Source organism: Colobus angolensis, unplaced genomic scaffold, assembly GCF_000951035.1.
Source record: "Colobus angolensis palliatus isolate OR3802 unplaced genomic scaffold, Cang.pa_1.0 Scaffold217, whole genome shotgun sequence".
NCBI lineage: Eukaryota > Metazoa > Chordata > Mammalia > Primates > Cercopithecidae > Colobus > Colobus angolensis.
The window spans coordinates 2,628,230-2,643,156 of NW_012115344.1; the positions used below are offsets into that span (position 1 = coordinate 2,628,230).

General features: G+C 36.7%; 1 protein-coding gene across 3 annotated transcripts in view; it reads left to right on the forward strand.

Annotated features, from left to right (window-relative positions):
• BANK1 (B-cell scaffold protein with ankyrin repeats 1) overlaps positions 1 to 14,927 on the forward strand; it is a 329,903-nt gene that overhangs the window by 58,167 nt on the left and 256,809 nt on the right. For all 3 annotated transcript variants that reach the window (XM_011943209.1, XM_011943211.1, XM_011943210.1), the window contains one exon: positions 11,575 to 11,729. In XM_011943209.1, coding sequence (XP_011798599.1) covers positions 11,575 to 11,729 — 155 coding nt within the window. The remainder of the gene's footprint in view (positions 1 to 11,574; positions 11,730 to 14,927) is intronic.

Genomic DNA, 14,927 nt, shown 5'->3' on the forward strand with positions numbered 1-14,927 from the left:
GGCCATCTTGCTCTGCCTGCTGCATTCTAGGTTTAACAAGAGTGTCACAATGTAACATATTTAATATCTTAAACATCATTTCTTGATTTACACATATAAAGTTGCAATTTATTTTATTTGAATCCAATTTCAGTTATCTTCCCATGCTAAATGAGCTTTAGAAAGTTTTTCTGTCTGGAACAGTATAGTAATACTTAAAAAATTTTAAACTTTTAAAGTAAATGATTTTCTGAATTTTTTATTGGAAACATTTTCTTTTTCATACAAAAAATGTATTTCCTTTCATTTTAGCCTTTACCGTTCAAAATTTCAAACAAAAAATAGTTTCCACTTTTTTAATGTACCATCTTCTTAGTACGCCAACTTTTTTCCTCTTTGGTCTTATTATTGTAAGGTTACTTTTATTTTTCCTTATAATATTACTTCCCTATTTTGTATTTTTTGATAAATATTCTACTGTATTAATCTTGATTCAATGATGTAAAATGGTGCCCCATAGTGCCTTCTTCAAGAGCATATTAATCATACCAAATTACTCTGATCATAATGCATTCAAACACTTTCTTTATATTATCCTTTTGATCTCTGGGATCATTGTTAATTGAAACATTAGTATTACACATTTTATCTTTTTTTCCTTTATTAGTATATTCAAATGTTAGGAATGCTTTCCCATAACCCTGGAAACCACTTAGATATTCATGATGCTTTTTCCATAAACCAGAAAATTCATATTTTCTGTGTCTAGTATATTGTCTTTGCAAGATTTTCTTTTAAATATATGACTACATCAGGCCATGGTGGCTTATGCCTGTAATCCCAGCACTTTGGGAGGCCGAGGCAGGTGGATCACAAGGTCAGGAGTTCGAGACCAGCCTGGCCGACAAGGGGAAACCCTGTCTTTGCTAAAGACACACACACAAAAAAAGATTAGCTGGGCATGGTGGCTCGCACCTGTAATCCCAGTTACTCAGGAGGCTAAAGCAGGAGAATCGCTAGAATCTGGGAAGCAGAGGTTGAAGGAAGCTGAGATCGCGCCATTACACTCTGGCCTGGGTGACAGGGAGAGACTCGGTCTCAAAAAATAACAATGATAATAAAATAAATAAATAAATATATGGCTACAAGAGTAATTGCATTCTTTTGGAATACATGTATTTCCCATTGGCTTGGCTGCTTATCCACTAAATAATGGTTTTAGCCAAATCGGTGGACTTTTATTGAGCTTCTAGTATGTGGCAGGCCTTTAATCCGTGAAGTTTAGGTGGATCCAAAGATTATTGATTATGGACATCCAGATATCACTATCTAATGAAAGGGACAGGAAAGTAAATAATATGTAAATAATGTAATGCAATGTGACAATAGTTCTAATGAGGTGCAGTGTATCCAAAGAGCTATTGCCATGTGAAAAAGGATCTTCCACTAGAAGCAACATTGATGTGAGTGTTGAGAAGTAATTAGAGGGAAAAATGGGGTTAGGCACAACAGGCAAAACAGAAGGGCATACATGGAAGAATGAAAGATTGTGGTTATATTCTGGAACTGGTGAGAAGATTGGAATGGCTGGAATGGGAGAGCATGGTCACACATGAAACAAACCAGGTGGGTCATGAGGGCCCTTCCTATCTCAGAGCACAAGCAAGCCTGCTGACAAGGCCCACTTGCTAGAACTTCTCTTGTGTGAGGCTGAGGAAGGACAAGGTTAAGTGGATCTACCAAAGGTCTTTTACCCTCAGTGCAAAGTATGACTTTGTGACCAAGAGCAGAGGGTTTGGAGTCAGACAGACCTGGGTTTAAGTGAAGCTTTGTGCCTTATGACAATTTATTTAACTTTTTAAAAACTCAATTCTCAGTAAAATCATAATTCTTCTCAGAAAATAATGGTTGCATCCCTTGGGATGAATGTGAAGATTAAATATGATTATGGATATAAATTTCTACATAGGGCATTTGAGACATAGTCAAAACTCAGTACCTATTACCTTACTTTTACACCAACCCCAAACAAGCTTCTTTTAGGGCTTTATCTATCAATACAGTGGTACTCAAGGAAAATGTTCCTAGACCTAACTGGAAAGGGTCCTTTTTAAATTTAACATTTCCTACTGAAGAAATGAGGGGATAAATAAAACTTATTTCTGTCTCAAAGGTGAGTAAACTCAGTTTCTATAATTTTTTTTAGCTGAGGATCAGACATACTTATATATAATATTTCTGAGAAAGTGAAAGGAAATTAAAATATTATGTAGAAGGTTGCTTTATATGGAAGCAAGCAGTTTCAAAATCATTTTATCTAGTCACATAAAAATATGAAACTAAATACTATTCCATTCCTTAATGTGATTATTATGCACTGCATGCTTGTACCAAAACAGCTCACATACCCCATAAATATATATACCTACTGTATATTTAGGGGTATATATAACAACAAAAATTAAAAATTAAAAAATTTAAAAAGATACCACATCACCAAGTTGTTTATGTACATATGGCAGTGAGATATTTTAAATTTACAAGTTAAAATAAAATCCTCAGGTATAGCATCCCTGAACTTTTATGAAAATATTCTTAAATATATCAGATTAACATGTTGATTAATATTCTGAAAAACATGCCAAAAAAACGCCTGCTGTCAAAATTCAAGTACCTCTTAGATAATTGTAAAGAATTTGAAGCTACTTGAGGGAAAACAACTGAGATATTTACCTGTCTTTTTCAAACTCACTTTAGACCAAGAAGAATCATTATTACCTATTGGTAAGGATTACACATTTGACACAATAAAAATAATTATTTTCTCTAGCAGTGAAAACCAATTGACAATATATAACTGCCTCTGAGAATTCTTTGTAAAGTAAATCATCCTTGTGAGATAATTCAGTGAGAAACAAGAACTGATAAACATACTGACTTACTCATTATTGCCACTTCTATGTAAATTAGCAATCCTAACTAAAACATCAATGCATGTCAAATAGTTATAATCTTATGCTATGGTAAGAATTAATGCCTTAGACATTTTTATAGAGATTTGGGCCATATGTTGTTTTTAACAGCTGTGAAAATTTTGTGTTTTTAATTCCATCAGATAATTCCTGTGATAAAATGGCTACAGTATGCATGGATACAACTGTGGGCTGGGAAACAGTATAGGGTAGTGTATTAGTCTGTTTTCACACTGCTATAAAGAACACTCAAGACGGGGTAATTTTTAAGAAAAGAGGTTAAGTGACTCACAGTTCTGCATGGCCAAAAAGGCCTCAGAAAACTTAAAATCATGGTGGAAGGTGAAGGGGAAGCAAGGAATATCTTACATGGCAGCAGGAGATAGAGAGGGCAGGGGAAGTGCTACGCTTTTAAACAAGCGGATCTTATGAGAACTGACTCACTTTCATGAGAATAGCATGGGGGAAACCACCCCCATGATCTGATCACCTCCCACCAGATTCCTCCCTCAACACCTGGGGATTACAATTTGAGATGAGAGTTGTGTAGGAACACAGAACCAAACCATACCTAGTAGTGATCAAGGTTCTCTGAAGTCTGACTAGCTAAGTATTCTCCTGACTTTAGCAATCACTAGCCATGTGGCCTTGAAAGAGTTCATTTATTGCTCAGAACCTTATTTTCCTTATTAAAAATGGCAAACCCCATCCCTTTTCCTCACACTCCTTGTCAGCATCTGCTGCGCTACAGATTTTACTCATATATTGTTTGCCTCCCCCTATCAGATTGCAAGTCCTATGAAGGAAGGTTTACCACCATGTCCTCTGCATCCTGAATAGCACCTGGTACATAGTTGGCTGGTAAATATTTGTTCAAAGAAATCCATAAAATGAGGATAATATTATTGCCTGCCTCTTGGGTTGGCAGAGTGTGTGTGTGTGTGTGTGTGTGTGTGTGTGTGTGTGTGTAGTGAGTTATATGCAGGGCACTAAGAATAGTACTGGCACATAGTCAATGTTCAATAGTTGTTAGTTGTTATTCATATTCACAAGAAATTTGGGGTATTTATTTTAATGTTTTATATTGTCTTTTTTTTCACTATTGTTATTTTTAATTTTTCCATAAGTTATTGGGGTACAGGTGGTATTTGGTTACATGTGTAAGTTCTTTAGTGGTGATCTGTGAGATTTTGGTGCACCCATCACCCAAGCAATATACACTGCACCGTATTTGTAGTCTTCTATCCCTCACCCCCACAAGTCCCCCAGATCCATTGCATCATTCCTATGCTTTGTCTTCTCACAGCTTAGCTCCCAGTATCATTGAGAACATATGATGCGTGGTTTTCCATTCCTGATTTACTTCACTTAGAATAAAAGTCTCCAATCTCATCCAGGTCACTGCAAATCCTGTTAATTCATTAATTTTTATGGCTGTGTAGTATTTCATCATATATATCTCACGCAGTTTCTTTATCTGCTTGTTGATTGATGGGCATTTGGGTTGGTTCCACGATTTTGCCGGATTTGCTCCCTCCCCTGAGTTCTGGCCAGGAGACTTCTTGCCCCGTTCAAATTGTTACAAAGTTCAGCTAGAGAATTCCTTCTCCTGATGGAGTTTTACCCCCGATCCTCTGGCCATCTTCCTGATGGATCCCTTTGGCGCCAGTGAGGAATGGCTGCTTGGGGACCCAGTGAGCTCCCAGGGCCTTTCTGCTGCCTCCTCTACCTTTGTGTTTTGCTCTGCTCTACAAATTGACTCAGTCAGGGAAAGTTGCACATTTCTCCCTCAAACAGATCTTCAGCTTCTCCAGTGGGGGGGTGTGTTAGGGAGAGGAGGGTCTCCCTTTCCTACTTCTGCAGTTGGGGCACTCACAGTTTTGGAGTGGTGGTCTCCTGGGTCCTGTAGGAGCAGTCCACTTCCTTCAGAGGGTCTGTGGTTCCTCTCGGGATTGCTGGTTTGTTCTTGCAGTTAATCTGGAGCTAAAATTCACAATGTGAACCCCAGCTTGCTGCTCTGTTTGGAGTTGCACTCTAGTCCTGCCTCCTGTTCGCCATGGTCTCCGGTATTCATTTTAGATCAAATCCATATTTTAATTTTTTTTTCTTTTAGGCAATAAATTAATTATGGCTTCCATTTCACTTTCTAGGTAGAAGTCATCACTAAAAACACTCCAGTTTCTACACAGTAACTTAAGGTTTACCTTGCTACATTGGGAAAGGAAAGATTAGGCACTAGATCCATTTTCCTAGATAATACAGTCATGCACCTGGGATATAAGAGAAATACAATCCAGTGTCAAGGGCATGCAGTTTAAAGTGAAGAGTAGTATTCTTTTATTAATTGCTTCATGCTTTATTATTTAATTTAGCTATTCAATCGTGATAGTAAAAACAAAACAGAACAAAACAATTCTATTGTTACTTAAACATAGGTAATTTTAATGTACAGCCTCTTTTTCATGCTCTTTTCAAAGGCAAGTGTCTCTAGCTTTTAGGCATTAGAGACGGATGTCCCTTCATTCTCTTCCTAGTCTCTCTTTCCAGGATCTTGTTCAGGCCCTTCTAGCATCCTCCCACCTCTCCCTTTCAGCCATACAATCACTCTCCAAGTTCTAGCTGCTTCATAGGCGTATCCCCTTATCTGCTGAACCACGGAGACAACTGGGGCTGGATATACATGCCTTGCTCTTACTTCCCTGCACTTGGCCCCTTGTACTTTACTTAAGCCTATCACACTAGGTTCCACAGTTACATGTAAAAACCTGTAGTATACTGAAGGCAATACCAGAAATGGAAACATTAAAGTTGTTATTACTTCCCTGAGTCTCATGGCAACTTCAGGTAGGCCTTTCTCAAAGAGAGTTTTGGTACTTTGGTACTTTTGTACTCTTAATCCACTTCTTTCAACCTCATCTCCTTGAAGTATGTTCAGTTGAAATACAATAGTGCATTTATTTTACCAGTAGTTATTAAGTGCTAGTCACTTCCTCGATCTCATGGAGACTGGAGAAAGGAGTTATGAGAATATAGGTACAATGGCTAGAATGTTCTCTCTCTTCTCTTCACCATTTTAAGTTTAAGACCCACTTCTGAGGAGGCCAACCACCTGAATGCCTAATACATGTCTTTAGCTTAACAATGAACATACAGTGGTGGTGGTGTTTTTAGTTAGGACGTGAAGATACACACACACACACACACACACACACACACAAATATATAAGCATAGGTATACAAACACTCATATTCTTAGGATATGGAGATATAGATAATGTATGTATTAACACATACTATATATTAAAAATTTGTGTGTGTGTTTATATACACAATAAAATTTGTATGTGTGTGTATATATATGATTGTGTCTATCTAATTACCTTCTAAACTATTTAAAGCTTATAGAAAAGAAAATTAACTCAAATTGTTATCTAAACAACAGTGAAGTTTCATTTTCTGGCCAGAAAATGTCGTCATTTATTTACTTTGGAAAATTTGGATTTTTCTATTGAATTTACTACTTATGGCTCTGTTACTTTATTCCTAGGTTAATTCTATCTGCTTTTTAGTTTTCTATGTCTGTTTAATGCAAAACACTGTATTCTCTGCACATTTTAGAAAAGTGTTAGAAGAGGAGAGAAAGATTCTATTTGACTTCACATTTTACTGGGGAGGAACAGTTTCTGAGCCACAGAGTTTAAGAACTGTCTACAAATAGTTTTAAATGTTTGACAGAAATTCAGTTATCCATCACTGGACAGGGATTATATTTTTAAGTGTGTGTTCAGAATGAAATACAGTGTTGGTAAAAGTCTTGATAACCTGTAAAAACTCATTAAAATATAAAATATTTTTATTATTGCACTTAATATGAGTATACCTTGATTTGTTCTGCTTTGCGTTTGCATTTGGGTGTCTTTTTGTTTGTTTGGTTGGTTGGTTTTTTTTGAGAGGGAGTCTTGCTCTCTCACCGAGGCTGGAGTGCAGTGGTATGATCTAGGCTCACCACAACCTCTGCTTCCTGGGCCCAAGCAATTCTTCTGTCTCAGCCTCGTGAGTAGCTAGGATAACGGGTGTGTGCCATGACACCCAAATAATTTTTTTTTTCTTTTTTTGTAATTTTTGGTAGAGATGGGGTTTCACCATGTTGGCCAGGCTGTCTTGAACTCCTGATTTCAAGTGATCTGCCTGCCTTGGCCTCCCAAAGTGCTGGTATTACAGGCATGAGCCACCACGCCCATCCTGTGCTTTGCTTTTTTGTGCTACACAGACACTGCATTTTTTACAAACTGAAGGTTTGTGGCAACCTTTTGTTGAGCAAGTCTATTGGCACCATTTTTCCAACAGTATGCACTTGCCTCATGTTTCCATGTCACATTTTGGTGATTCTTGCACTATTTCAAAGTTTTTTCATTATCATTATGTCTGTTGTAGTGATCTGTGACAAATGACCTTTGGTGTTACCATTGGAATCGTTTTGGGTGCCATGGACTGCACCCATACAAGACAGTGAACTTAAGCAATACATGTTTTGTGTATTCTGACTGCTCCACTGACTGGGTATTCTCCCATCTCTCTCCCTCTGCTTGGGCCTCCCTATTCCCTGAGACAAAACACTATTGAAATTAGGCCAATTAATAAGCCTACAGTGGCCTCCAAGTGTTCAGGTGAAAGGAGGAGTCACACATCTCTCACTTAAAATCAAAAGCTAGAAATGATTAAACTTAGTGAGAAAGGCATGTTGAAAGCCAATATAGGCAGAAAGCTAGGATTGTTTCTCCAAACAGTTAGCCAAGTTGTGAATGCAAAGGAAAAGTTCTTGAAGAAAATTAAAAGTGCTACTCCAGTGAACACACAAATGATAAGAAAGCAAAATAACTTTATTGCTGATGTTGAGAAAGTTTGAATGATCTGGATAGAACATCAAAACAGCCATAATATGTCCTTAAGCCTTTTTCAGAGCAAGGCATGTGGTAGATAGAATAAATTACTGTCCTTGAGATATAAGTCATTTAAGGAAACCTAACTAGGCATGGATTTATTTGCTTATTAAAGCAGGCAACAAGTATTTATTAAGCCTCTACCATGTGCCAGGCACAATTGTATGCACTAGAGATATAGAGGTGTGAAGTTTGACTAGGGTGTTGCTAAGAAAAGGTGCCCCAGAGGAAGAGTGAGTGAATTTGTGTAGGCAATAGCGTAGAAGGAGAGCAGAAGGATAATCTTGGGTGGCGGTTTAAATTTTTAGTTGAGGATCACTGTCAGTTAATAGTTGTTGCTTCTATGAATCTCCTGGTCAAAACACCTGCAAAGTAGAGAGCCAAGCCTACAAATTTAACCCTTGGGAAAAAATGCTGGAGTTACCCCTTCTTTTATCAGTTTTTCTTTCTCTGTTGTCTTTGGGAAGGGTGGTAAGTACATCAGGTTCCATTCTGTTCCCTTATCTAGTCCCAGTACTAGCTAATTTTATTTTAAAATAGTCTAGTTTTATTCTTAGGGCAAAAGCAAAACTTCCTTTTGCTCAGTAGAAGTAGCAGCTAGGAAAGTCCCAGTTATCTCTGTTCCAAATTAGGTTTTAACTTATTAACATTATCTTTGTCCCAGGACCTTCTTCTGCTCTTTGAATTTTAAGTTTGTGGTTTATTTAGTTTTGGAAAATAATTAGTTTTGGAAAACGAATTTTCTATTTGAAGTTGTCTTTTCCAGTCATGTTTTGGGCTCCGTTTTCTCTGTTGTGATGTCTCTGTTCATTTAGTTGCAGATTAACTTTTATCTTTGAGAAACTCCTCAAAATTTGTTCTTGTGTAATTGCACCATTTATGAATTTCTAGTGCTTTAGTACATTCATTATCTTAAAAGCAATCTTTTCTATTATTGCATTTATATGTTGTAGAGTAGGAAAATAGATACATGTTCTCAGTCTGCAATCTTCATCATTTCATTCCTCCTTTGAATTAAATGGACATGTATAATTTAAAACTGTAAAACAAATACATTTTCAGTGTAGAAAAATCAGAATGTATATTACATATGCCGTATTATTAGATGGTATAAATGTTATATATTTATACCTATTTAGTAAATTACACATGACCCACAAGCCAGAAATAACCACTCAATATTTTGGGGTTATATATATACACACACATATATGGCTAGTCTATTCTCATTCATTCAAGTCTAGTCTTTAATTCCCTCTACACAGCTCTGTATATGTACAGTTTTTATTTTACTAGAATGAAAACCTACTAAATTGACAATTTTTTAACTTGAATTTTTTTCAGTTATAGCATAAACTTGTTGCTTGTTGTTAAATACTCCTTGATGGAATTATTAGTGACAACTTTTATCACATTTTTATCTTATTCCTTATTTCTTAGATTGCTTCTAATTTTCTCCATTACAAACACTACTTCTGTGAATATTCATAGAGATAAGTCTTTTTGTACATTTGTTTTTATGTCCCCAGGGTAAATAAAATAACTTTTTTTAACCTAATATCAGAAGAATTAGCAGAAAATCCTGGATACTGCCATGGTGGAATGACTTCTCCTTTTAAGGTGTATTAAATAAAATCTATTTCTTAGTTTTTCTACAAACTCACAAAAGTAGTGAGCCAGTTTTATACAACCTTTCACTGTTTTGATTTGTGTATGTCTATGTGTGTGGGTAGGAGAGAGAGAGAGAGAGAGGGGCGGGGAGAGAGAGAGAGCCAGGGAGAGAGGGAGAGAGAGAGAAATTGCTTATGAAAGTGTTTTAAATTGTTAGTGAAATAAAGACTGTTTTTCATTTCAAACAAGACTAGTACTGAGAGCAAGCTGGAAATCCTAGGTGCTTTTGTGCCTTAGTTCTTCACCTTTCATAAGACAGAAGAAAACAAGACAACTTTCATTTTCAGACACAGCGTGGGGACAGCTCCTCCCTCTCAAGGGAGGCTCTCTTTTGTTACTCTGCTTTTCTGATAGAATTACCTATGTGAAGCTGGTGACTTCTCTTACCGCCTTTGTCTCTATCTTTTTACCCTGTCAATGCTGCTTAGCCAAAGACCACCAGGAAAGTACCTACACTTGAAGTGTTTGGATGTTTTTTCTTGTTGCAATTAAGAGAAGGCACATCAGGGAGAACCATGGGGTATCTCAGGAAAAGGGCGTTAGAAAGGACTTGGAAGATTTAGACTTGTGTGAAGTGATTTGAGGGAGGGTTCAAGGAAGCAGAGCTTGGATATAGTTTGCCTGCTATCAAGAAGCAGGCATAATTTTATGATTTGACATATTAATGGAATATTAATGACTCTACTTGGAAGTGAGGGACCAATTTTTCTGGTCTGCTTGAGAGTGAGGGGTTTCCTAGGGCAAGGCATTTTCAGAGCCCAAACCAGGAAATTCCCAGACAAACTAGGAGGAGTGGATCACACCATGTAGAGGGCAGGGGAAATGAGATGAGGCCGGAATTGCTAAAGAAACAGTCATTCGTACTAGCCAGGACTTGGTCATTTTTGTGGTTTGGGCAGTGTTCATTATTTTATCTAGATTCTGACATGATTACAACGTGGTCTTGTCCTTCTCTTGGTTCATCATGGTGACAGAGTGGCCTTGTCTAATTTTGATGTTGCTGGTGCTCAGCAGAAAACCAGATTCTGCCTCTGAGTGCCAGGATGGCTTCCATAAAACCAAGGCATTCTCATGGTGCCAGGTTAGTTTCCAACTGTCAGGGGCTGCTTTTCTTTATTCTAGTTCCCTTCTTGGGGGGTTTGAGGGCTGCTTTTGGGTGGACATGAGTTTATAGATGTGACCTTCTCATTTCAAGAGTCTTAATTTTAGCTGCATTGGTTCTGTGCCCTAGTGAAACATTTTGGGCTTTGAGACACTGAATAATAATAAAACATTATCTATTTCTCTTAACACTTTTTTTTCCAAATAGAGAACAATGTTTTAATGATTAAGACTAAATGCTAAATTACTGTTAAAATTTTTAAAATCAGATACTATGCTCCTTCTTTGAGATCGGAAATTTACATTAGCATATTTCAGTGTTCTTAGTAATACTGATATAAGTAAACCCAATTTATTTGATATAGGCACTTATTTCCATAGAATGCATTAACATTTTGATGAGTACTAGTATTTCACTATTAAACTAGTATATCCTAGAAATAAATACTAGTTTAATTTATTTAGTGATTGTCCCATAATTGTGCTTTCTGTTTTTTAAAATTAGAAATATGTAAAGGGCAAATAACTATTCTGATTTAAATTGTTCCGACTTAAATGTCCTTAATAACCATCATGGAAAACAAATGGTTTTATGTTTTACAGATCTACTGTTTTAATATTAAGAGAAAATATAAATGGTGACTGGATTCTATTTTTTGGAAAACACTTAACTAGTAGATGAACATAGTATTACATATTTGATTTAGTTTAGTCATAATGATTATAAAACTAGTTAAATTGTGAAGCATTATTTTAATTATTAACACTGGTTCAATTATTTCAGCTATCTTAAATTCAGTTCGGTTTTCCCATATATTAAATTGGCTGTTCAGCAATTAGTCTTTATAACAATGGAGGAAATATTGTGGCTTTCGTTATATGATAATCTACATTCATAAAATTTTCTCTAGATTCTGAAGACTACCTTGAGGTCAACATTCCAACAGACCTACGAGTAAAACATTCTAGGGAAATAAGTGAGAGAAAGGAAATTGAAGAACTGCCAGAAGCTTCAAGAAACACCATACCACTAGCAGTGGTGCTTCCCGCTGAAATTCCATGTGAGGTCAGTAAAGATACCTTGTTATTTAAGTGACCCCACTGTGTTGTTGTTGTTGTTTGTAGAGACAGGATCTCATTATGTTGCCCAGGCTGGTCTTTAACTCCTGGCCTCAAGCGATCCTCCTGCTTCAGCCTCCCAAAATGTTGAGATTACAAGTCATGAGCCACCACATCCAGCCCACCTGTTATTTTTTAATAGATATTGTATTTCACAAGAATGCAAACTCCAACATAGCTGTCATTTTTGTCTACTTTGTTCATGGCTATCCTCTGAACTTAGGCAATTAGTAGGCATTTGATACACACTGGATGATAATTGAATAGGCATTTGTTACATAATTGTTGAAAAATTAAATAGTGAAGGTTATGTGGAAGCTTAATTTTATCAACTGTTACTTCACATTTTGCAAATAGATGTACACTTGCCATAGCTATCAAACTAATTAAAATAAATTTAGATTCACATTAAATAGGTTAAAGATCTATTTTCCTAAAGGGAAACATACCCTTGGATAGAATTTTAAAACACCAATTCTTCAATGATGAAACATGTATTAAAGGCTGACATTAAGTGGAAATACCATAAAAGTTAGATGAGATGGTCCTTCAGGAAGTAAGAGTATAATGTGGGGGGATGATTTCTGGGCAAGTGACTGTGGGAATGTATGTTCCCAGCATGTCTTCCTCCTAAATCTTGCTTGGAATGAACCACTAAAATGAGCCTTTCCAAATCTCTGACTACATAATCTTAGGACAAGAAAAAGATGCTGGGCCTCAGTTTGTGGCATCCTTGAGTATAAAGAGGCAGATATACAGGAGAGCCTTATCGGAGTTGCCTAAAGGAGTCTTTCTGATAGAAGCCAGTGATAGGGGCTCACTGACCTTTGGGTGGGTCTCCTGATCCTACTGGTATCAGTGGTTCTGATGGAAGTGGAATATCCTGTGTAGAGGGGTAAAGTTTAGTTTCCTCACCCTCACTCTCTAGACCCTTACCCCATGCCTGAGCAGAAGAATTGCTGTTATTTGTTCTCAGTTCCAGAGGAACAAAAAAAAATGCTTTGACACTACCTTAGAGACCTCAGGAGACTGAACTATACAGGTGTGAGGAAACTGACACAGATGATCAGGCAAAGAAAAATTACGAGGACTCAGAACTTAAAGGAAGGAGATCAGGCTAAACAGTCAGAACTCATGGCTCCTACTGAGTCAGAAACAATGGAAAAGACAGAAAAGAAGTGTAATAAAAAAAATGGCAACTACTCTCAAGTAGATGAAATCAAAGCAGAAAAAAGAAAACCCTCTGAAACTAAAAGTAGCTCAACAGGAGTTATACAACGAGTCTAAGTAGCTGCTTTTAAAAATATCTGCAACAGTAAAATTCGAGCACTACAAGACCCTTCTCTTACTAAATTTTCAAAGAAATCAGTCGCAAAATCAAACCTCACTGCTATCTAAGCAAAGATGTATTATGTAGATAGCTAGTTACATAAGGGTTTTTTTCAGTAGGAGAATCATGAACTATTTTTTATTGACATTGAAACAATTCTTTCAGACTCTTGGATTTAAATTATTTCAATATAAAATTTCTTTTAGGTTCCCCACTTTTTAAAGAATCCTAAACATTTAAAAGGCTATACAAAGTTATTTTATTGCCAGCCCCACATTCTCATCAAAGTAAGCTAATCATTGGACCAAAAATAGTTATCCCAGACAAGATTTTGTTGTTTTCAGAACCTAGATTTTAGTATAGTCTGAATCTGTAAGACTATTGCCAACCACCATAGAAAAGATCACTTTTACCCACTGAGTGAAAATCATGTTTCAGACTTGCCACAACTTTCAGCCTATGGCAACTGTCTGAAAGCACAACTTTTGAACTCCAATTCATTTCTGAGAAGTATTCCAAGTAATCTGTGAATAGAGACCACTTAAGACTACTGCCTTAAGGAAATGATAGTTGAAGTTTCCCTATCCTAAAAAATATAGAAATTTTACAATACTAACTCAGTCAGTCTCCAGGTCTTCTTTAAGATGTACCTGATTTACACCTAGTATCTTCAAACCCTGTTAATTTCTCTTTTTAGTTTTGTGTTTCCAGCATGCTAACACTGGGTTGACTGTGAGTTCTTTATAGTTGCATAATTTTCATTCTCCCTGATGAAAAAGGAGTTAGTTTAAATCATTCCTGCTGCTGGCTCTTGCTGTAGAATTGCTGAGGTCTATGGACCTGCCTCCTAGAGAAATTCTCTTCTCTGTGCCCTCATCTGCTCTGGAGCATTAACTTTAGTCTATCGTTAATTAAGGTAGTGGGTGCTGTTGCTATTTCCTGTGACCCTTGGAGCTTGAGAATATTGATTCCTCTGCCTTGTCACTCTTCCTAGCACTGCTCTTTTTCACAAATTTGGATTTCCTAGACCTTGAAAATTTTGTGCTACTTCTCAAACAGCAGAAAAGTATTTTACTTTATTTCTCTAACTTTTTTTTCCCCATGCACTAATGAAGATATCCCTCCATTGTCCTATTTATGTAAGTTAATTATCTTACATACCTAGGGAAATACCTAGGTGAGTTTTAGCAGTTCCAATCTGCTTCTTAATTTGACCTCTTCTTTTACTTTCTGTATGACTGGCACACTCTTCTTATTTTAGTATTTTTTTTGAACTTTTCTTTGTTTATGGGCCAAGACATTTGTTTGTCTGGCATATGCCTCTTGATTTTTTTGTGTGGGTTAGTTGACCATGAGAGATGTGAGTTCTAGGTCTCCCAAATGCATCCACTGTTCAAATGAATGTCACCCAATTTTATCTCCCTGATGAAAAATCCATGTGTGAGGTACTCTCCCATTGAAATTACACCAAAACCAGAACTAGACCTGGTCTATTTTTTAGTAACTTCTCTTCCCTGTGCAGTCCTTTACTTTGGCAAACACCCCCCAGAGCAGTGGCTCTCCAATGCAGGTGATTTTGACCCTCTCTACCAAGGGGATATTTGGCAAAGCTTGCAGACATTTTTGATTGTCATAACTGGGGGATTGCTACTAGCATTTAGTGGGTAGAACTCTGAAAGCTGCTCAACTTCCTGTGATGCACACAACAGCTCCCACAACAATTACACATTTGGTCAAAAAATATCAACAGTGTCAAGGTTAAATCTTATTTTTGTGATCCCTAGCCACAGATTCAGAAATGACTTCTATATTTTC